This window comes from Oreochromis niloticus, linkage group LG5, assembly GCF_001858045.2.
Source record: "Oreochromis niloticus isolate F11D_XX linkage group LG5, O_niloticus_UMD_NMBU, whole genome shotgun sequence".
NCBI lineage: Eukaryota > Metazoa > Chordata > Actinopteri > Cichliformes > Cichlidae > Oreochromis > Oreochromis niloticus.
In genome coordinates, this window is record NC_031970.2 from 23,389,037 (window position 1) to 23,413,163 (window position 24,127).

General features: G+C 38.5%; 1 protein-coding gene and 2 long non-coding RNA genes across 5 annotated transcripts in view; 1 reads left to right on the plus strand and 2 right to left on the minus strand.

The window, feature by feature from the left end:
• Positions 1-12,035, minus strand: part of LOC102080359 (uncharacterized) — a 19,800-nt gene extending 7,765 nt beyond the window's left edge. Inside the window, exon 1 of the long non-coding RNA XR_003220155.1 lies at positions 11,378-12,035. This is a non-coding gene — a long non-coding RNA (uncharacterized LOC102080359). The remainder of the gene's footprint in view (positions 1-11,377) is intronic.
• Positions 5,476-21,801, plus strand: stat2 (signal transducer and activator of transcription 2). Of its 3 annotated transcripts, none has more exons than XM_019358931.2 (24): positions 5,476-5,647; positions 12,708-12,839; positions 12,929-13,073; positions 13,478-13,573; positions 14,164-14,256; positions 14,415-14,493; positions 14,652-14,731; positions 14,826-14,977; positions 15,088-15,246; positions 15,346-15,435; positions 16,187-16,246; positions 16,384-16,404; positions 16,495-16,588; positions 16,842-16,889; positions 16,986-17,069; positions 17,223-17,321; positions 17,445-17,580; positions 17,781-17,833; positions 18,034-18,119; positions 18,744-18,880; positions 18,991-19,179; positions 19,262-19,316; positions 19,522-19,613; positions 20,999-21,801. In XM_019358931.2, the coding sequence occupies exons 2-24, from the start codon at positions 12,709-12,711 to the stop codon at positions 21,226-21,228; spliced, it is 2,409 nt and encodes an 802-aa protein (XP_019214476.1). In that variant the 5' UTR covers positions 5,476-5,647; position 12,708; the 3' UTR covers positions 21,229-21,801. The 3 variants fall into 3 exon arrangements, with proteins under 3 accessions (XP_019214476.1, XP_025763106.1, XP_003441521.1); XM_003441473.5 differs by lacking the exon at positions 5,476-5,647 and adding an exon at positions 12,207-12,365 and having other exon boundaries at positions 20,999-21,709; XM_025907321.1 differs by lacking the exons at positions 5,476-5,647; positions 19,522-19,613 and adding an exon at positions 12,206-12,365 and having other exon boundaries at positions 20,999-21,183.
• On the minus strand, positions 18,051-24,078 carry LOC112846935 (uncharacterized). The gene is made up of 2 exons (XR_003220156.1): positions 23,771-24,078; positions 18,051-18,253 (listed from the first exon to the last, which is right to left on the minus strand). It is a non-coding gene; the product is annotated as an uncharacterized LOC112846935 (long non-coding RNA).
• Between the last annotated feature and the right edge of the window lie 49 nt (positions 24,079-24,127).

The following is a 24,127-nucleotide window of genomic DNA, read 5'->3' on the forward strand; positions in this document are numbered from 1 at the left end:
TTGATAAATCTTCTAGTTAAGACTGGATAAGTTGACTCTCAATCCACTCTTGGTTACACTGCAACAGGCCTATGCTGCTGGCAGCTTCCCATGATGCAATGGTTCTTCTTCAGTCACCTTTTTTACTCACTATGCGTTCTCTCTGGATTCACTCTCCAAAATTTATTATTAGTTATTGTTAATCTCTGGCTCTCTTCCACAGCGTGTCTTTCACTTGTCTCCCACCCCTCACCCCCAACTGGTCGCAGCAGATGGCCTCCCTGAGCCTGGTTCTGCTGGAGGCTTCTTCCTGTTAAAAGGAAGTTTTTTCTTCCCACTGTCGCCGAGCGCTTACTCATAAGGCGTTGTCTGATTGTTGGGGTTTTCTCTGCGTTGTTGTAAGTACATTGAGGTGATTGTTGTTGTGATTAGGTCAGATTATAAATGAAACTGAACTGAATTAAATTACAGTGCCAACAGCTCATCAGTGGCTTGTTGAGACAGAAGAAACACCCCTACAGATAGCCTACTCATTACATGCAGAACAATTGGTTTCATTGTTTTCTTTTTGTTTTACTTTTAAATGGAAAATATTTTTAACACTTTTATTCAATTTGTCAGTGGTTAATTTGATAAATTGATAATGCTTTGATAGCTTTATTTACTTTCAAATGACTCTAGCAGTTAGCAATAGGCATCACCCAGCTAACTCTGTCCATAGTTGCTGAAACCTGGTATTAGCATCTCTTAAACTTGCTCTAGAATGTTAAAGCTTTCATTTTGTACAGAGCATGAAATGCACAGAGAACAATTCATCTTTCGCTGAAGGGCTTTGAAGCTGTTTAGTTACTGGCCAAGCGCACACACAGACATGCGCCATATACTGATATATGATTTATTATCATTATTCCACCTTCATGGTTGCAATCAAACAATTTCTTTCAGACACACATAAAAGTTCTGAGCTTTTCTTTTTCTTTTTTTCTTTTTTTTACCTCAGTTACTTTGAATCCAGTTTTGCCATAGGCAAAAATATTCTATTGCAACAATAAATCTAAAAGTTTAATAAGGAAATAGAGGAAGTTTTTCTAACTTCACAAAAACAAATACTCATTAGTAATCAGTGTATCAGTGCCTGTGTGTGTGTGTGTGTGTGTGTGTGTGTGTGTGTGTGCTCATGGTTCCTGACCCCATGAGACTGAATCAATCACACTTAATTAAAGACTTAGAAGCTCTTTGGCTCATTGAGTTTCTCTTGCAGAGAGACTTCTTGTGCCATTACTTCACAATAACTAGAACCATCAGAAGAAACTACAAATGCTGTACCTACTTATCTAAAAAACATGTATTTCAAATATGTCTGGCTGCAGTTGTGCTCAGTCATGCATTGCCCAAACCGGTGTTTGCACCTTGTTCTGATGACTGAGTGATGAGAACGTAGGATAAGACTCCAGCCTCGGGGCTTCCAGCTATTTTCTTTTTTTTGTTTTGTAGCAATATTCCAAGCAGTAATGAATTACATTGTTTAATTTTCATTTTCATTTTTTTTTCCATTGACTGTGATTAAAAAAAAAGAAGCAAATATTAGATTTCTGATTTTGTTTTTGAATTACCTTGATTTTGTGGTAAAATTCTTTTTAATCAGGACCTATTATATCTGGCGGCTCAAACTGCTTTTAAAGCTTTTACTTATAATATGCGAGTGGAGGTTTTAATGAGACAGTCACACGGAGGTGGAGTAGGTGACAGATACTGAGCAAAGTTTCATGCCTTCTTTACTCCACGACTCCTCCCTGTCATGATTTTGAAACATGACTGGCTTAGCCTGCCTAACTTTTCTGGAATGAGAGTGAAGCAGGCGCTTAAAAAACCTGTGGTTCAGAACCTGTTGATGTAAGTAAAGTGCTCCACTTACATGAAAACGCTTCTGATGATTTTTAATTGGACCCTAGGGTCTTAATCCCATCCATATGTGTCATTTCCACTGAATTCCCTGCAGAAATTACTGTGTAAGCAAGCAGTCCTGTAATTAAACATCTTACATTATTTATCAACCACATTAAATAGGACTGGTTTCCTGTGTCTGGGCAAGAGTGTCATATATTTGTGTTGAACACTCATCGGTCACTTCATTACGTAATCTTGCTGTTATCTCGATTGAGCTCCTTTTTCTTTTAGAACTGCACTAATTCTTCATGGCACAGATTCAACAAAGTTTTTAAAACTTTGGTTCATGACAGCATCACACAGTTGCTCGATATTTGTCATCTACACATCCATGATGTCAATCTCCCCTTCTACCACAGCCCAACTCTGTTCTGTTGGGATGTAAATAGTCAGCAACTAATACTAATATTATAAAATGGGTGAAACATCCAGGTGCTTAATGTTTTTTGCATCAAATTTTTTACTTCTTGTTCAGACTTTTTACAACAGATTTAATAAGTCAGTGCTCTTTGACTCAATGTTATAAGGCCATTATTCCCCCTCTCTGTCTTGTATTTACTATTAAACAGAGGTGGTATTGGTAGAAACAGGGAAACTTATTCTATTTAACACATCTCCCAGGTATCTCCTACTCATAGAGGCTAAGGTTGTTCATATTGTCGTTTGGGCCCATGAAGTTCTTCCAGATTGTACATGTTTGGTTTTTTTTGTTGTTTTTTGTTATTTATTTATTTTTGTTGGGCTTAAATAGTTCTACCCTTTTTCAAAAGACATGCTCATAAATGTAATGATCTTATCTGTTACTATAAATACCCTAGAAGATGAAAAACAAAAAAAGGTCAGACAGAGTTCTTCACAGAATTTTTTGACGACTTTCTCAGAAAGTATTTTAACTTGCGTGCCTTTTGTTTTCTCACAACTTTTTGTGGCAAGTAAAACAGGTTATAGTTATGGTAAAACGTCTTAACAAACAATATCCAGCAGTTACAGTATCCAAAGAACAGAAAACATAGGCATATGAGCAAAACACTGAAAAAAGGGGAAAGAATAAATAAGATAGAGAAGATCTGGAGTTAATAAAACAACATTATATTATTTGAATAAAGAAGAGTAAACTTTGGAAGAAATGCTGGTCAATGAACAACTTAGAAAATTAATTAACACAACTGATTACACATCAGCTGAAAAGAGAATTAGCAGATTTTCTTCTATATTTTATTCATATTGAAATCTGCTCCCATGATAAAGCTAATTTTCCCGTTGTCCTCCATGATAACATCGCCCCCTAGTGCCAAGAAATCCTCCTATCACACAGTATACCATGCCACTTCATTAGGTATACTTTGCTACTATTGGGTTGAACCCACTTCTCCCTCCAGAACTGCCTCAATTCTAATGGCATAGAGTCAACAAGGTGCTGGAAACATTCCTCAGAGATTTATGTCCATTTTTACACATTTGCATGACAGCATCAGATAACTTCAGATTTGTCAGCTGCACATCGATGATGTGAATCTCCTGTTCCACTACATTTCAAAGGTGATCTATTGGATTGAGATATGGTGACTGTGGAGGCTGTTTGAATAAGGTGAACTCATTAACATGTGAGATGATCTGAGCTTTGTCATATGGCTTGTTATCCTGCTGGAAGCAGCCATTAAAAGATGGGCAGCCAATACTGTGATCATAAAGGGATCAAACGTTGTGTGCTATGGAAATCTTTTCACACCATTAGCTAACACCTTTGATGTCTTCTGTTGTTGTAGCACATCTTCTTAAAAATCTGATGTCCTGTGTGTGCAGAGATGCTCCTCTCTATATACTTGGTTATGATGAGTAGTTGTTTGAGTTACTGCTGCCTTCCTATCAGCTTGAAGCAGTCTGCCCATTTTCCTCTGACCTCAACAAGCTACTAAACTTCTGCTCATTTTCTAAATCCTAGAAATGGCTGTGTAGTAAAATCTCAGTAAATGCAGTTTCTGAAATACTCAGACTAGCTAGTGTGGCACCAACAACCACACTAGATTCAAAGTCATCTTTCATTCTCATGCTGATGCTCAGCAGAGCTTCAGCATGTCTTCTTGACCTAATAGCGTAGCCGTACTTAAAAAAACTATTACTGGTTAACATAAATGGGCCAAAACACAGTGCTCATATGATATTATTGATTATCCTCTAATTTGAAGCAGCTCTGAATTTCATGTGTGTGCACAATGTTATATTACCGAATGACCAGACACACAAGAATGACAACAGGACCAATGAACACCTGAACTGACTGATTAATTGATTAAATGACTAATTAACCTTTTTATTTTTATTTTTTTAGGCTAGTTGGACAATTTGCTTCTGAATGATCTTATTTCTTTATAGCACACTCATTGACATACATGGAACTCTAGAGTGTTATTGGAACGTATTACAGGAACCTATTACTACTGGAAACTATAAGTGTGGGAATACTTAGGAATGAAAAACCCAGTTTTCCAAATTCTGGAAGGACACTGAACTAGTCTGACCTGCTTCAGTCCACTACTGATTGGTCAGATGCAATAATATCACTGTCTGTCACATAACCTCACTTTGCTCATTAAGTGGGAGAAATCCATGTGGAACCTCACAGTGAGTCCCGGGGAGGCCAGTTTTAATGTCTATTTAAGTCATCGAATACGGTTCCTTACCCAATAAAGGTTATCCCTGTTATTTGTACAAAAGGGGTGATAACGTGGAGGAGAGTTCTGCAGGATTCTAACAGGGTAAAGCTATTTTTGTGTAAGGGTAGAAGTGGGTGTGTAATAAAGATTAATGGGTGTGCAAAAGAAAGAGAGTAGTCATAATGAGTGAGTGGTATAGGATCAGGACAAGAAGTTAAGTTCTTTGGATAAAGGGAGAGGTTCCTTTTGTACTTAATGCCGATCAAATAGTAACTGAAAACAGGATATGTGCTTATTTCTGAACATGGTTCCAGCCTCAAATCAGTTTTTTTTAAAAAAACAGGCATTACAATTCATTAGATTGTAATTTTAAAAATGTAATAAAGGTAAAGACTTAAATCTGATAAAGTCACATTTCTGAAAGACACTGATGCTCCAGGACAAAACTGCAGTATTCTTGGTGCAAGATGGACTTTTACTAGCGTTATATTGTGTGTCAATAGAGCTTCAGGGCAAAAAAACCAAAAACAAATGGAGCAGAGTGCGTAATGCATTAGGATGTAAAATAATGGCACAGGGAAAGGAAACACACACACACTCCTCCTCCTTCACTTGGCTCTGTAAGAGATAAATTCGCTCACGGCATGAAGGGAGATTTCTTTCCAGTATTTGGGTCAGAAACAAAACCTGACGACTGTGTGAGAGGGAACAGGGGGAGCAAAGGCACTAGGTGGGGGGCGGGGAGGATGAGAGGATGGAAGGGCAGACAAACAAAACTGCTTTGGAACACATGGACTTTCCCCCACGTGAATCAATATTCAAGCCCTGATCTCCCTGTTGAGCAATGAGGCCAAAGAGAAGAGGGAGTTGAAAGACAGATGATACAGAGGGAGGGCTGTGGGATGTCATGTGTAAAGAAAGAGATTCTCATTGGAGGCAAAGAGAGAGAAGATCACTATGCACGTTTGGAGAAAAGGGAAAAAGGGGAAAACAAAAAGCATCCTACATGGTGAAGCCATCTTGGTCACACGCTCAGGACTTCAGGACCAAATCTGATTATTAATAAGGTAGGTGTACGATAAACACATGGAACAGGATGAAAAGACGTTTTGGTAAAACAATATGTAAAAAAAAATTGTTTTAGTTGTTTTAGAGAACTAAACAGGGCATGAGCAATAGCTTCAGCTCCAAGTGAGGGGCCAGTTTAAGGACTCTTTCTTGCTTTGCTAAAAGAAATTTTAATTTTTTTTACTGCTTTTGCTTTTTTTGTTTTAAATCACTTTAGATGTAGAATAGATTTGTTAATAGCAAATTGTTTTCATTAAAGTTACAGTGCAATAAACTCTTTTTTTTTAACAAACAGCACTTTTGCTCAGGATTTAAATGTTCCTCTAGTAAGATTATTTTACTGCACAGCGTACCTTTGCAAATGCATAAACACCACTGAGTAAATATTTGCTTAGTGTCTGCAGCAAAGGATTTAACACCACAAAGCTAACATTGCACGGCAGCTAAAAAATAATAAACTCATCTGCAAGACACACTGGTTTACTCTTGCTATGATGACAAACTAACCAAAAAACCTATTTCCTCAATTGCACTATTTGCTCAGCACATACAATGATAAATCATAATGTTTTTGGTGTGTTTTCCTTGTTTTTACTATTCCGATATAGTGTAGTGGCTTTGGAAAAGCTTTCTTTTAAAGCAGGATGATGTCCTCCAAGCTGAAGTGGCTGATTGTGATCCAGCTCCTGCTGAATGAACAGGCCTTGTGCAGGGTCCCACCTCCTTTGGCGCAAAAGAGCACTGTGCTTCCAGGAAGTGACACCCATAAAGCTGTAGAGGAGGTGTCCAAACAGAATCTTGACTCTCTCCTGGGATCCCAAGTACAGTCTGGTATCTCACCTGAGGAAAAATCTGAAAGAATCCGATCTGCCCACCGGATGACATCGGTCCTTGGGGCGAAGCTTCAGGAGCAGATTCAAGCTCATTTACACATTCAGGGGAACATCAGCTGTGAGGAGCTGCTGTTAGCCAGTGCTGTGGATGACTCGCTGTCCTCCATGTTCCCCCAGGAGCTGCTGGGTCTCTCTTTGGTGCCTGTGTTGGTGGTTGCAGGGTGCCCAAAGGAAGCACACACCTTGTTGCTGAAGCTGTATGATCTGCTGGGAGTGGCTGATACAGAGGAGCTCCTGATGGAGGTAGAGGGCCTAATAGAGCGGAGGATGAGCAAATCAGCAGCTGCACCAACACCCACATCAGCATCATTGCCTTCAGGGAGAGATCAAACTCAGCGACACATAAAAGCTGTGATGTTTAACATTGAGCAGCTGGCATTCGTGGGAGAAGACAACACTAATCAGGAGGGACACTGCGAGGGTTGGAGTCGAGTAAATGGGACCATGCTGATAGGAAACACTGTGGAGGGAGGCACAGGTGGACTGGAGGATGCTGTGAGCAGCTGTGAAAGACTGGGATTCCTGTGTGCTGGTGTGACCAGTGGGCGTCACACATCCGGAATGTACCAGGCGGTGTGGAAAAAAGGTAGTCACATATTGCCATCTGAATCCACAGAATCTGAGACCTGGATCCATCAGTGCAGCGCCACAGCAGCAACTGGTCACCGGTGGAAACGCAGCACCCAGAGGAACTGCATCAACAAAAGCGAGCAGCGTGTGTACAGTGTGATGGAGTGGATCCCTGGAGTCAGCACACTCTACAACCTTGGCACAGCTGTGTATTACGCCTCAGTCAACTGCTCTGAAACAGCCAAGGAGAGAGCCATCCTGAGCGCCGTTGACCTCGGAACAGATGCCCTCATGGTCGCCACGGGTGGGACTGCTGGTGTAGCAGGTTATGCTCTGGGTGCAGGGGTGAAGACCGGCGTGAAAGCTGGGGTCAAGTATCTGCTCAACTCCATGAAGGAGGAAGATGACATGCTGGTGAACCAGTTCAGCTCGGAGGAGGGTATCATCACCATAGACTGAAGGATCAATGAATCACCCTCTTAAGCTCTGGCAATAAATACTGACATAAGTGTAAAGGTAGAGGATCAATATTTGATAGCTTACCTGTTTGCATAGTAACTATTAGTGATGATTTGCAGTGCAAGATTACACATTAATGTGTTGCTCAGTGGATTTTAAGATTCAAGTTTTTAAAGGGAATTTAGCTTTTCTTTTTTGTAAGGATGTACACAACAAAAAAATATTATTAAGACAGATCCCAATTTGTCTGCATATATAAATTAATACGAGAGAGACAATGTAAGCTAACAATGAAATAAAAGTCATTCCACAGAATGAAAACTGTCCACATCAGCTGAAAACAGATCCAATAATTTATAACCTCAAAAGTAAGCTTTAAGCCGTTGCTTAGAAATAATATTTTAAGTATATACTTTATAAAGTAGTTTACTAGTTAATCGTATTAGGCAGCAACACTGAAGACTGGTCTCAGGAAACAAAACCTTCAATCCCTCAACACTTTGATTTTGCCCGTCTCTGTTTATCATCTTTTATTTTTAAATTTATCTCTTCCTTCAGCTGAAACCTACAGTCAGGTTGTTAGGTCGCAGTTATATTCTCAGCTCTGATGTAATTGCAGGGACACTAGCGTCATGATAAAATATTGTTGCTGTATATTTTTTCTGTAAATGTTATTAAATTTTACATTAAACTGGTGGCAGTGTATAATGTTATCAGATTGTTTTTTTTGTGCTGAAAATATTTAATGTGCACGCTCGTGTTGAACTATGGCAGAGGTTCCCAAAGTGTGGGGCCCGCCCCCTAGGGGGGGCGCAGAGCCATTGCAGGGGGGCGCGGTATGAAAAGAAAAAAAAAAAAAGAGCGCTTGGACACTGTGGACAGGTTTTTGACGGGGCTCCCACATAAACGCAAAGCAGGAGATGAAGCATCGCCAAATATGTTTCCAAACCAACTTCCTTCCAAGCCAAAGACTAGAAAATATGGTGAAGCATATTTTCTTCCCTTTGGCTTCACCTGCACAAGTGCCAAGGTAGGTCTCCCCTGCAAAATTAGTTTCCCTGCGTCGGGAGCACGCGCTGGGCTCTCCAAATCACGGACAAACAGTATCCCACATTCTTGATTTTTAGTTCACAAACACTTCTTGTAATAACTAACTACTCCTGACATTTTGGACATGTTAGCTCTTTATACAGTAAAGTTACAGTGGGATACAAATAATATCAGGCTGATCCTGCCGTAATTTGTTCCCCCTGTTCAAATCACGGACAAACAGTATCCCACAGCTGTTTATGTGTTTAAACCCATTTTGCACAGAGAGGCATTTTTTGAAAAATGTATTGATAGCAATGTTGAATATTATTACACAGGAAAAAAAACAACTACACGTAAAATAATTACACCGTGACGCCTCTGCCTTTCTAAATGCAGGGACAGTAACTGCGTGTGTGTATGTAAGCCTGTAAAACCTGAAGATAGTCAGATTAACAGTAACAGTATTTTGTCTCTATCTGCCATTCTGCAATTCATCTCATGTAAACAATATTGTTTACATGAGATGAATTGCAGAATGGCGGCGCACAGCGTGACGTGAAAAGAGGCACATACCTTTGACGCTGCGTGACGAACTCTGTAATCCTCGTCCACACGTAAACGCAAAAAAGGAGTTTTAAATAATCTCCGTTTTCGGTGAATCGCAACGCCGTTTACGTGTTAACGAAAAGCCCAAACGCATAGAAACAGCTACGTTTTCAAAAATACCCGTGTAGGTGTAGACGTAGCGTAAAAGAGTTAGTAGTAGGCTATATTTTATGACTACCTGTAATTTATTGCCGTTTACTTGTATTTGCTTAATTGTTTACTAAATGTTTGAGGTGTGAAATAAACCGCAATGGAGTTTGTAAACAAAATATGGGGGTGTGTGTTTGGAGGATGTGTTTGTGCGGGGGGGGCGCGCGAACATTTTTCTTGTAAAAAAGGGGGGCCTGGCAAAAAAAGTTTGGGAACCACTGAACTATGGTACATACGTAACACAGTCTTAATCGTGGGAATTTAAACTGTATATGTACTTCAGCTGACGCTAAGCGATGCTTTAAAGAATATTTACATAATACTTTAAAAAGAAAAAATAAGTGGCATGGGGTTTGGCACTTATAAGGCGCCTTCATTTAAGCACTCAAAATGCTTTTTACTAAAAATATGAGTCAGTTGATCACACACACATGCACACACACATGTGCACACACACACACATTCATACAAGGCTTTTTGCCATACCTAAGGACTTTTATCTAACATTCACACTCCAACAGATAACACAAACTGGCCATAAGTGCAGATGTGTTAGTGTGTGATTGTGGTGTATTTTATTATCTTTACCCATATAACCGGAGCAGACTTGACTGAAATCAATAAAACTCTTTATGTTTTATTTACATTTTTTTCAAGGTCAACACTAACACTGAAGTTCAAGGTCAAATGCTTAGCCATCCTAGGTACTCATGTCATCCGAGGCCTAGTATGCTGTTGTGGAATTTGAAGATAAGCCATAAAGAATTGTCGATAAAATTAAAGTTTTCACTGATTTTATCATTTGGGGTGACCCTGACCTTAATCTTGGCCCGATTTTCAGCAAAATTAAATCAGCTCGAGCTGTTATTGATATCTACCATCACACAAAATTTTGATATCTTCAAAACAGTGGATGCTATGCTGATAACAAACAGACAGACAGAGAAACAAACCAAACTGATTACATACTGCCTCCCTTCAAGGGGGAGAAAAGTTCTGTTTAGCTGCTTCACTTTCAGGGCCTTGACATTTTGCAGTTGGACACACTGTTGCGAATTAGATTAAGATCTAAGAAATGCTCCTTGGTATCAGCTTACAGGATACACTCAAATTTCTATTTAATTCCAGCTGTCTGAGACATTTGTGAATTTGTTTGTTCTCTCTGTTGATGCAGTTTATTTATGAGCTAAAACAAAGAAACCCACTGTGTTTCTTTTTTTGTGTGTGTTTGGTGCTGGACCTGTGACTGACCGGTGACCAGGGCAGAGTGTTGCCTGTCTGTTGCCTAACTCCCTCTGACTTGATCAATATATTCTTACACAACATATTCGCAAGTTATTTATTCACAGGGGCAATACGTTTGCTGGATGCCCAGGTGATCACCATAAACAGAGCTGAACTTTGCTGTCTTTACATGTACATCAAACTGATAAGTGAACAATTTTTAACTGTGCAGCTTAAAATAACCTGCCAGACTATAAATATACTGAAAAAAGGATAAGAATCAAAATATTTAATCTGATAGGCCCAATAGGCCTATAGAATGTATGGTTAAGTTAACAACAATAACTATATTAGATTTGCACAAGAGAAATTATATTTAGAACTTAGGAATTTCTTCACACATAATGATTTCTGCATGGCGCATTTAAGTCAAAGTTAAAAAAATTAAAAAAAAAAAATCCAAACTGGCATCCTCATTTCTTTGATGAGTGAAGTGTGACATCTACTGGTGACAGTAGAAACTGAGAGAATAAACACATTAAATACAGTGTGTTGTCGTCGCAAAAATATCCCTGGTTTGTAAATCAAAACATGCGGAGCCACCCACTGCGAAGAGCCCCCTGTGGATAAAGGAGCAGTAAAATGCTGAGTATTTTCTTTCAACCTTTAAAAACACAAAGATTTTGTTTTTCAGCACTTTTCACAGTATGAAAAACATAATGTCACATGCACAGACCCAATCTCTGATTTACAAACATGAGGACTTGCAAGTAAATACCACTGAGCAGTCCTTACCTTTAAATATAACCTCTCTTCTTCATCTCCACTGGGCCTTTAGTTAGCAACACACTGTGTGACAAACTGCACACAAAATGACAAATAGTCTGTGTATGCTGATTTTTCTAAATTCTTGTTAAGTACAGCAACAAAGTACTTGTACTTCGAAGTACTTGTACTTCGTTACACGCCACCTCTGGGGAGCAGCTGCTGTAGTAGAAATATGCACAAAGGGCTGGAGACTTTCCATGTGTGTCAACTTTTTAGTTCACTGGTGGTCAAAATCACCAACTACTCTTCTTCTTAGTCTTATTATTAGTAGTAGTGTGAAGGATAAAACGTCATGCGTTTGAAATTTTACTCCAATAAACGTAAAGGTACTTTTTTCATTTTCATTGTGTTTGCATAAAAGAATAAAGCGGCGAACGTGGGAATACAATAAAAAACGCCCTCTTCTCAGATGATTCTACGAAGACACAACCTGTTCTGAGGTTTGTTGTGAGTCACATGCTCCTCTTTGACTTGGTCACTTTCGAGACGTCATTTCTCGTGAAATCTCTTGGTTACAGGGCCGTAAGTTTCTATTTTGCTCACTGCCATGCAACGCGAGAGATTGACAGAAGCATTAACCAGCAGAGCTCGTGGTCATGTCCGCGGATTGACCAATCAGGCGTTAAGTCTGAACTCACGAGGAAACTGCGAGTCTTGTCGCGACATTTCGGCTCTTTAACTGTCTTTGGTGGAAATTCTTTCAGAGCCAAAATGTCGTCAGGAGTTTACTCGTCACGGTCTTCTTGGGCGGGACAAATAGATATCCAATGAAAAAGCAGTAAAATAAAGACTCGACGGGGAAACAGTTTACACGCTTGCTTACTCTTGACAGTTGTTTTGTTTTAGCAGCGTTCAAAAGTAGCTCGACGGAAGAGCTAGATATGCACATTGTCTTAATCTAGCGGAAAGCTAATAAGGTATACTAAGTGGATTCGCACTGACATCTTGCACTGAGGTGAGTAAATGTGTCATTATCGACGGGTATTTGTGGTCTTGGCACTTTTTCCGCCAGCTAGCTAACCTGCAGATAAAGTAAAATTTAGGTTTTCAGTGGCGCTTTAAAACAGTGTGCACGGATTTCACGTCATACAGTAAGGACTTGGTCTACGGTCATCTGTTGTTCGTTCAGCTGTTGATTTCATATTGGTACAAATTCGCCCACTTTACTCTTTATGGCACTGTTTGTAAAGTAGTCGCACTCTAGGGTGGCAAGTTAAAACCCGCTATAGATACACATTCGTTGCCGTTGACTGGAATCCAGTCTTTAATATGATTGCCGGCTGTTTGTGTGCCTTAGTATGGCGCAGTGGGACAGACTGAGACAGCTTCCTAGTGCGTACCGACAGCAGTTACACGAGCTCTATGACAGAGATGCTTTACCCATGGATGTTCGGCACTACCTGGCCCCTTGGATAGAGAAGCAGGAGTGGTAAGGAATCCTGTGATTCAACGAGCTTCTATGATTACTGTAAGTGAGTAAGGCTGTGAAAACCTTTTATTATGTTTTTTTTTCTGCAGGCAGCGGGCAGCACGGGACGATGCCTTTGCTATGGTGCTGTTCCAGGTCCTGCTTGAGAATCTGGACATCCAACACAGCCGCTTTGTCCAGGAGGAGTCATTTTTACTGCAGCACAACATTAGGCGCTATAAGCAGAACTTTCAGGTGTGTTCAGTAAAGGAGCAACCAGTGACGTCTTTTGTTTAAAATGGAAAAGCACATTTTGAATAATAGTGTCTTAAGAATTACCACTCCATTTACCATGATTTGCTTATGTGTTTACATGCTCGGAATTTCCTGTTTAGTCCTCACAGTATTTTAGCTTGTAAAATAAGCCAAGTGAGAGATATTTAGACATAGGAAAACATTAACCTGTTATCAATCCTTTATTGGGTGATGATAAATGATAATATGACAGTAAAGGTTTATAAAAAGTGACAAAAGTAAAAAAAAGCCTTTTAATGTCCTTCAGTAAGTCTGCACAGTAAATTGGCCTATATACTGTATCAGTGTAACATAATATACTTTAACACATGTGACCTCCGGCCTCTGCCATTTCTCTCTTACAGAGGTATGTGGATGATCCATGTGCTTTGGCAACCACCATCCTTTGGTTTTTGGAAAAAGAGAAGGAAATCCTGGAGAGCGCTGAACTGGCTGAAAAGGTTGGTGTAACGTCTCATTGTGGTAATTAAAATAAACTTTATGTATAGCCACTTTTGATAACAATGTAGCTAAGTGCCTTAAGAAAAGAAATAAACCCAGAAAAAGCATTAGGTATTTAGCATGTGCCGTAAAATGGTAATGCTCTGCTAAAAATAGTGCCCCAACACTACACTTGCACACTTGGATATACCTGTATGTGGATTTTCTTTTTTACAGGAAAACATTATATCATATGATCTATTGGTGCATTGCCATGTTTTGGCTTTTTTCTGTTATGACTCGAATCGTTAGCTGTAGTGTTTGTAGTATTGCAATTCAGCTTTTAAGTTTAAAATTAAATGCAAACTTTTAAGGAGCCTAGTGTAAATTTTTATCCTGTTTTAGTTTTATCCATTCAATTTTTCAAAAAGAGCTGCGTGTGCGAAATAGAACCACGAAACTCATTGTGTGGGCTAAAAATTGAAGATTTTCCCCCAGCAGTTTTTACACGACACTCTCACTTACTATTTCCTTTGTGACAGCTTCACCCAGTATTACATCTGAAAGGCAATATGATCTTGGTATTAGCTCCTCCTTTGTTTTTTCTTAGGTCCAGCTTTTGCAAGTTGAGCCAGAAGCAATGGAGACAAGCAGTCAGCAGGACCTTGAACGTAAACTGGCTGGCTTGAGGAATGAAGTGCAGGTGAAGATTATGTTGCTTTGTGTTATTATTTATATTATAATAATAATAATAATAATAATACATTTTATTTATAGGCGCCTTTCAGACCCTCAAGGTCACCTTACAGTATATGGATAAAACATGTCACAGTTCTTTCATTTCCTTTTTTTGTGCTATAGTGTATGGAACATACAATCATATGTCTGGAGGAGCAGCAAGATGAGTTTGATTTTAAATACCAAACCCATAAGTTGGAAGGTAAATAAATGAAAATAATCTGGTTATGTTTGCATGCTTTAATGTCTGTGAAAGTGAGTAATAAATCTAAAACAGATTTAAATCAGAGCTACATGTACTCTTTGTTTTGGTGTTTGTTATGTGGAAATTTTCATCCCACCATGGAAACTTTTACGCAGCTGTGGTAGACGAGGCCAGGAAAAATGAACAGATCAGAGCTCTTCAGTTGCTTGTCAACAAGTTGAATGACTGCAGGAAGGTATGGAGTCAGTAATATTCCTAAATATATTCTTAAACGTTTTATTGTAGTTGTTTAATTATTTACATTCTTATCTCATCTTATCACTTTTTAGAGCACGTTGTCAGGCCTGAATAATATTCTGGACAGGACTCAGGACATCATTGATGTGCTTGTGAAGAAGGAGCTGGTGGAGTGGCAGAGGAGGCAGCAGAAAGCATGCATTGGTGCTCCAGACAATGTTTGCCTGGATCAACTGGAAAAGTGGTATGTTTATTCTCTCTTTGAGCTGAATTTGCTTTTCCAAAGTCCATCCCCCCATTCTCTAAAATCTGCATCAAATTAAAATAAATACTCTTCTCTTTGTGAATATCTAGGTTCAGCTGTGTGGCAGTGTGTCTGTTCCAGGTGTGGGAGTTTCTTACTAAGTTGGAGGAGCTAGTAGGAAAAGTGTCCTATGAAAATGACCCTGTGAAGGCCCAAAACCCCACGCTGCAGAAGAGAGTGGACACTCTTCTAAGAGACTTACTCAAGAGGTACTTCTTTTAGGACACCCTATGATGTTCTCTTTCACTTTTATGTATTCTTTAGGCAATTAAATGACTTTCCCTTTTTTTTTTTACTCTTACATTTAGCTCCTTTGTGGTTGAAACTCAGCCGTCCATGCCTCAGGGGAAAGGATCTTTGGTTCTCCGCACAAATGTCCAGTTCTCTGTCAAAGCCAGGTCAGTGCCTAGCACAGAAATCAGCGTGCAGTGCAGTGTTTCGATGGACTTACCTGCATTTAATAAGAAAGCTACTGTCAGCTGCTCCCTAATCCACATGTTTGATTTGGCAGATTTTGTTTACATTGGGTGTCCTGGCTGGCACAACCCCAAAGGGATTTGTGTCTCCTCCTGGGATTGAACTTGGATCTTTTGCTTTGTAGGAAAATGTTTAAACCTGTAGAGCCACTAATGAGCTTACAGTAAATAATATCAGAATCAGAATACTTTATTTTGCTCCAAGACAGTAAGAACATTTACTAACTAAACCAAATTAAATAATACAGTATATTACAAAGTTACAAATAATTAATTAATTTTAAATTATAGATATCTCAGCATATTACACAAAGTAAAACTATATGTTTGACATTGCGCGCCCCTTATCTTACTGTACTATGCTGTACTTATTAGGATAATGTGCATATCAAGCTGCTGTATCTTTATAGAAACAGACTGGTATAGAGAGTGGTTTTGTTGGCCTTTATTTCCACCATGTAAACAAAGAATCAATTGTGAAATAATGTGAGTAAGCCTGAAAGTTTGTTGCATTCCTGCAGAGTCATCTCATCTTCTTCCCAAGTATGTCTTTGGCTGTCTTCCATGCTGTGACCTTGAGAGCGTTCCTGGTTTCCTGTTTTTCACATTTTTGTCTTCGTCATCTTCATATTTCTCAAGCTCTAACATTTTGCACCTGACTTAACCATTTCAGACTTCTTGTGAAGTTTCCGGAACTGAACCACTCCATGAAAGTGGATGTATCCATGGACAAGTAAGTTTTCTCTTTCAGACCTGTAGTTGTTTTCATTACCCTTAAAACAAACTTCCAGCATTTAACGTTAGAGAAAGATGTCTAATTCCTCCCTGTGATCACTGCTGCTGTGTTTTTTTTCTCACCTTTGAATATAGGGAGGCTCCTCAGATCAAAGGGCAAGTTTTTTTCATTTACATCTAAGTTTCAGAAGCCATGTTGAGACATTTGCTGTGAACTTGTTTTTAGTAAACCTCCTGTTTTTGTAGGTATCGACGTTTCAATGTCCTGGGGACTAAAATTAAGGCCTTGAACATGGCTGAGAGCACGAATGGAGGCATGGTGGCAGACTTCAGACATCTGGTATATTCAATAATGAATTCATAAGCAATTCGATATAAAGACTTTTATACAACTGTGACACAAAAACGGTTTAAAACCAAATATTTAACAACATATTTAACATATAACACATCAGCTACACTCGAGTAATTCAAAAAATAAAATTTATATCAATATACAGCCTTTACTGGCAGGTTAGAATTTTTATATGTTATTTGGGAGTAACTGTGTGTGCAATCTTACTAATTCATTGATAAATACTATTTGTCTGTAGACTCTGAAGGAGCAGAAATCAGGAGGTGGTGGCAAAGGAGTCAGTGATGTAAGTAAATATCGATAACCCTGCTGATACCATCTCTTCTTAATTTTACATTATAATAAAGGAATAATGATTTGTGTGTTACTTTCTTGTTTATAGATTTCTCTGAGTGTTACAGAGGAGCTGCATATCATCTACTTCAACACTGTATTTGAGCTGAAAGGCTTCTCTGTTGAGCTGCAGGTGGAGTTTCTTCTGCGTTTTTCATGTTATATGGCTGCCGTCACAGATAAAGAACATTAGTTCCGTTTAAAAATTAATCATTAATTTGAAGCATTGGTGACAGAACTATGACCTAAGTAGAAGCTATATTTTTTATGGCACACACACTTGTAGGCCTCCACCCTCCCTGTGGTCATCATCTCAAACTCCAGCCAGCAGCAAAGTGCCTGGGCGTCTGTCCTCTGGTTCAACATGCTCAGTCAGGATCCCAAGGTGACAAGTCACTGTTACTGGCAGATATGCTGTGTTTTTGCAGTCAAGTTCCCTTGTAATACAATTATGGGCCAGACTAAATTAATCGTGTACATATCATGTACATATGTCTGCTTTTTCCAGGATGTTATGTTCTTCGCCAACACTCCTGCAGCTACTTGGCCTCAGTTTGGAGAGATGTTGAGCTGGCAGTTTCTCTCAGCCACAAAACGTGGCCTGGATGGCACTCAGCTGGAAATGATCGCAAACAAGCTCTTTGGTAAATTCTTCCACCGTGTTCTGCTTCATTCTGCTCATTGTTGACAACACCTACTTTCATGTACTGTTAAAATGTATCTCGATTTTGCAAACTTTACATTTATAGATAGTAGCACTTCTAGCACAAGACTGACATAATTCTTTGTCCTTTGTGGCTTGTAAGCATGTTTGTAATTGTCCATCGTTTTTTTTAATCTCCAGGCAAAAAGCCAAACTATGACAGCTGCACAGTACCATGGTCAAAATTTACCAAGGTAAGAGTCCTAAAAGCTACTGTTTTTTTAAATTTTGTAATCCCTAAAGCCATACTTTGCAAGTCTTGAGGAATTTAACCTTAAGCCTTACCACTAAAAACAGTTATTACATCTCATCTAAATATATCTGAGCTTTTCGTTAGAGAGAACACAGGTCTGTAGGTGTATCCAAATGACATTTTCTGCTGTTTGTGTTACAGGAGAATACTCCTGACACTTTCTGGGTGTGGTTTGATGGCATTTTGATGATGGTGAAAACATACCTTGAGGACCTGTGGAGGGATGGGTATGATTGTTATACATTCTTAGAAGCTTTTGTGCTTGAATGATTCATAGGTCAGTTTTAATGGGTTAAACAAAACAAACATGAACATGTTTACCTCTGAACATGGTTAGCTCCAAGGACTGGACTGAGAATGACTGAAAAACAAACCAGTGTCCAAATAAAAATTTTGAAAGACAGCCTACACAATTACAAAAAAATAACAAGGAATTTTGACTTTCTAGATGAATGAGATGTGGCTCAAGACTTCTGCACAGTACTGTACCTTGCGTATTATTTGTCCGTCACACAGAACAAATAGGTACCTCTTATTATTGTAACTTAACTCGTGACAACTATATTGGATCTTAATAATTTTTTGGAAAACCCTGCAGGTTCTCCTCCAAAAGTTATCAACAAATTTCTGTTTTAAGTAAAGAAAAGTAGCCATCTGTATTTGAAAACCTGACAGCAGTGTCAGGTTAATGATTAAGCAGATTAAAAGAATCCAGCCACATGCCAAACTGTCAGTATTGTAATCTGGATAACTCTGTTACTAATATGCATGGCCCAGTTTAGCTCATAACTTCAGTGTCTATGAAACCTGAAATGTTTGCCTTTTAAAATAAAATTCCTTTTGTGCTTCAGGCTCATCATGGGTTTTGTGACCAAAGGCAAAGAGAAGTCTCTCTTGAAGAAGAAAAAGAGAGGCACGTTCTTGTTGCGTTTCAGTGAAAGCGTCATTGGGGGAATTACCTTCTCCTGGGTGGAAATCACTGTGACTGGTGAGGTTTTGGGGGTTTTTTTTGCTTGTGTGACAGATAGAAATACAACTAAGCTGCATTTCACAGTGGTCGGGGTAACCTGTTTAATACATCATCCACTGTCTGTTTAGGTGAGCCTGATGTAAAGACAGTCCAGCCCTTCACCAAAGTTGACCTTTCCCAGATTCCCTTCCATGAAATCATTCGAAATTTCCAGATCTTAGAAGCTGAAAATGTCCCAGAAAATCCTCTACTCTACCTGTATCCGGACACCCCGAAAAATGAGGCTTTTGGAAAGTATTACACTGAGAAGAGTGGAGGTAAGGCCACCATTTCAGGTATTATTGAAGTTAGTCCTGCAGATGACCCATTAAATCAAATTTCTCTTTCTTTTTTTTCCAGAGGACAGTCCGTACATAAAGTACATCAAAACTAAGCTGGTGTTTGTTTCCAAGGAGTAAGTATACATATACATTCATATACATTCCATATACATTCAGGCTGATTTATAGTGTCTTGCTTGTTGGAATTAAAGAAAAGAAAAACCCAACCCATTAATACAACAAACTTAAATGCACTTCACTTCGAAAGTGGTATACCCACACCTTTTTTTTATGTCATGAGCTAATGGTTGTAATGACTGTTTATCATTGGTCATGTAGGAACACACTGGAGGCTAGGTCACCCATGCCCTCTGACATGGCACAGGGTGAAGGCCTGGAGCCAATGAATGGCCTGTGTGGAGAGGCAGCTGGTGAGTCATGCCTCTCCTTGCTGTCCAATCCAGCTTAAGACCTTGTCAAACAAATTACTCACCCTTCATCAAAAATCTCTGTCACCATCCCTATTATGGTCTTGCAGTGCATGAAATCAGTGGGTAGCATGCTGTCTGAATACAGTAGATGTCAGGTGACAGCTTTTTAAAAGATTTATTTATTTTTTATCCTTGAATTGAACTTTTGTGGGAATGTTGGCTGCTTTTGCTGCATGAACATGTGCCGTAGCATGGTGCAGTGAACATAAAGCCTTGTTCTGGCCAAGCAATACAATCGCTAACACGTTTTATTATCCTGCCTTTTCATGCTGCTTTTTGGTCCTTTTACATTAAAATACATTGCTTGGGGTCGCTATTAAAATTACTACTGAAATCAAAGATAAAAATATAAAAGTTATTAATGTGTGACAATGCAAACATTTTGAGAAAATGCATTTTTGAAGGAATATACATACTTGCACCTCTAAAACTCACAATCAAATTATATTTTCTTAATTTAATTACTACAAAAATGTTTACAGTACATTATGTTTGACTTTTTGGTCAAATCAAAACTTTGCTTGATCCCATTCATAACAAGCAAAAATCATACCTGATTTAAATGTTTGCGATCTCCCCTTTGAGGTCACCTTCTCTGCTGTCCTTCACACTGCTCAAAGTGCTTTTGCCCTGTTTGCATTGATCCCTACAAGTCCTGTTCTCATCACTTGCAATTGTTCATCTGCGATGCATGCTGGATCTCTTCAAGCTTTAAAGGTTAAAGTCATAGAGAACTGTAGAGTGCAACAGGGACTCATTAAGTGACTTGATGTTCTCGGATTTTAATATTTCCGTGGTTCTGGGTTCAGAAGGAAAATAATATTAACAGTATTTTCTATGCATGTCTGAGTTTTATGACGGAAAAATATGGGGGTGAGGGTGTAGTAGTAGTCAGATTTAGTCACGTGTAGGATTTTTATGTACAGGGTTAATTATTTATTCATTAACATGTAAATTATTGAGCTTAAAAGACACTTTCTGTCAGATTTAAATATTTTACCGATGGTTAAACTGCTCATTTTTGTTTTTTCCAATATGCCATAAAATAAACTATTCCTTTACAAAGGGTATGTGATATTTGTATTTAGTATCGATTCAACTGAGCTATTGTGAGGTAAAAAACAAACAAACAGCAAACAACCTAAATTAGACATCGTTTAAATGTTCTGTACAAAATCAGCTCCTGTGATTCTCTATTTTCTGCTTTGGGCTTGAACAGCACATCACATGTTTTTTCCAGTTTCATTTCCCTAGCGAGAGCATAAATAAACTACACAGCGATGACAACAGATTGAACTTCTTTTTTTTTCCTTCTTCGCTCATAGAACAAGACGGGGATCTTTATCCTCTGACGCCACCACTGGAATCTTATGACCCTGATCCCATGATGAATGGCTCTGTTGTAGACCCAGAGCCGCCGCAGGATCTGCTGATGTATCTCAACAATCCAAACCTTTTTGACAACGACCTCCTGCAAGACGACCAATCTCTGCCTGATTTCAGCCTTCAAGGATTTAACTGTCTGCTCCCACAGTCCTGTGGCAGCTTCCCTTAGCTTCTGTTTGTATTCAACCATATCACTGTACATAATGCACTTGTTAGCTTTACACACAGTACAGCATTTCTATCAGAAAAATGTGGCACACGTGGCAAATCCAGCATAAATGAAGTAGTTTGCTTTTAATTCTGTTTTCATGTGAAATGCTCGACAGCCCATCTGATAACCCTGAAAATCACACATAGCTGATGATTTTGTGCACTGTATAAATTTATAGAGCATCCCTGTGAATCCTAAACTATTGTTACTGCTCTATGAAGAGATACACATAAGAACGTTGAATGAGCCGGACTCATATCAGTCCATACTTTATTATTTTAAGATTAGGCATAAAGTCTAAATCATGCTTAAAAACTGACCAGGTAAGGAGGCGGGTAAGGTTTGTATGAGCTATTACTGCATAGACTGCACATAATTTATTGTATCGTTTATTTTGAACCCTTTTGTCATAGTGTTAATATTGGCACCTACAACGTGATCAAATTCACATAAACATCCCACTTCCTGTTTTAGTTTGTCCTTTTATAGTAACACTGTCTTTTAAATCACAATAAAAGCACCAGTAAAGAAGAAATGTGTAGTCTGATTATTAATAAAAATTGTACATTAACAAATGTAGGAAGCTGGTTTTATATTTTTAGCCTGCACCTCATTACCTGTAAAGATTGTGGACTAGAACTAATATTTTGACTATTATGATGATTTTCTGCTGATTAGCACATAAACAGGCTGGACATGAAAGTCATGCTATCATGTTAGTTTTTTGCAGCTCTATTTGAACAACGGGTGGAGCGCTCAGTCATTAGCTGGCTTTTAAACTTGCATCACACATGTCTGCTAATTGGTACTTAAATTTTAATCACTAGAGCAAATAATTTTTTGGCTGTCTGTTTATGCAATTCACCAATTCTCTGTAAACAATATATAGACACACATTTTAGCTAATTAAGAGAGACTAATGAATATGAGGAGGAGGAATATAATATAGTTTGCAATCTAGAGGCAGCTAGAGGAGCTGCAGTATGTGGCACAGGGTTGGCTTCATCTTTCACCCATGAGGTTGCCTTTCATAGTAAGTAGTAAGCTAGCTGACTTAAGAAACAGATATTTCAATGACAGAAAGCCCCAAAACAAAGGAGAAAGGTCAGTGAATACTCGTTTTTCCTAATTTCAGGTTGCAAAGTTCAAAATTAGTTACATGGCCAAACAACCATGAAATATCACAAAAAAGAGGATGAATATTTCCTTCTTGAAAATTGCAAGTGTCACATTGAAATATTATTTTCTTTTCTACTTTCCCATTAGTAAAATGTGACTGAGTTGATCGCTTAATGCTTAAAGAAACACGACCTTGTTGAGATGTCATTTTTCGTTATTTTGCTGGAGAGATTTTAAGGATGCGAATACCAAATTTACTTTTCTGATTGTCATCTTGAGACTCATACTCAGTGGCTGAAACCCTCCCCCAGGTTGCATGGTTAGTCCGAGGTGCCACAGATTGTTGCATAACTTGTTTAAGGGCAAAACTGGTGCAAACCTCAGTGAAGAGGCTCAATATAGGTCACCACTAGCAACACGTGCCTGCAACCAATAAGTGAAACTGTTTACCATGTTTCTGTTCCCCTTGTAATAATTTCAAGGTGTTTTGGGTTGTTTTTGGTTGTATTTGGGTTATGTCACAGATCACAGCTGTGATCCATTGACTGCACATAGAGTAAGGGAGAGAGAGAAAGAAAGTTCACTAATAAAGCTGACAGAAAAAAATCAGGAATGGAGCTGATAATTTAATTATTTGTGAGTAATTTTCTTAATAAATCCATAACTAGTCAGAAAATTGAAACTAGGTTTTATTGGAGAGCTGGAGTGTAAATGTCCTTGTCTCTAAAGCACTTTGGGTTAACTTTAAAGAAATAAATAAAATAGTCGTGACATTTTTCATTGTGAATGTTTTTGTGTTGTGAATTTTCCAAAATAAGGGAAAATTATTTAACACAATTCAGTGGGCTGCATACTGAACTTAGAGGTTAGAAACAAAGGCTGGTTCAAAAGGCTGACTCTAGATAAGATTTACAAGCTATGTCTAGTGATAATAGTTTATATATTTTTGTTTAACAAAAAAAGAAATGGCATGAATTAGTGTCACCCTGCTACTTCCTGTACTTTCAATAACAGTTCTGTATTGCTCAGTGTCCACCCTGTTACAGGGGAAAAGGGCAAGTTGTTTACAACATGAAAGCTTTGGGTTTCTGTTTCAGTCATTCGTTGTGGTTGACATTCGTTGTCATTCATGTATTTACTTAGATCTTTATAGTTTTAGAATAATCTTTCACTTAATCATCAATCAATTTATTAAAAATGATTTACTGCCGTGGCTGATTTAATCCAACCCTGTCACCTGCAAATGTGTTGAAGCAGAAACTGGTTTTGTTTTACTGTTCAATTTGCTAAAAATTCAGAATCAGTGTGTTTTTCAATGCTAAAGATGATCGTAAACAAGTAATCAAGGAAAATCATTACCACAAAAAAAAATAATTTTTACCTTAAAATGCTTGTGGTCCCTGTTCTGACTGTTAACATGTAGCTGAGTAATTCTTTGCAGTGCACTGCAACATTGAATGTTTCTCTTTCTGCTGATGCTACTGTGTGTATGTGTCTCCTCTGTGTTCCTTAAGTACCCGTTACACTGTGAAATGATTTGAAGCAGGGAATTTCCACTGTCTAAATTTGAGGAAACAAGACTGAGTGTATTTTTCCATTTTCCTAATTTCTGATGTAATAAATAGATCTGCAAAAAATCTATCTGTCTATCTAGTATCCAATACCAATAGCAGTGTTGGTATTTTAGATCGATTCACCCACCTCTAACAAGGAGACAAGGTTAAGCATGTCCAAGAGC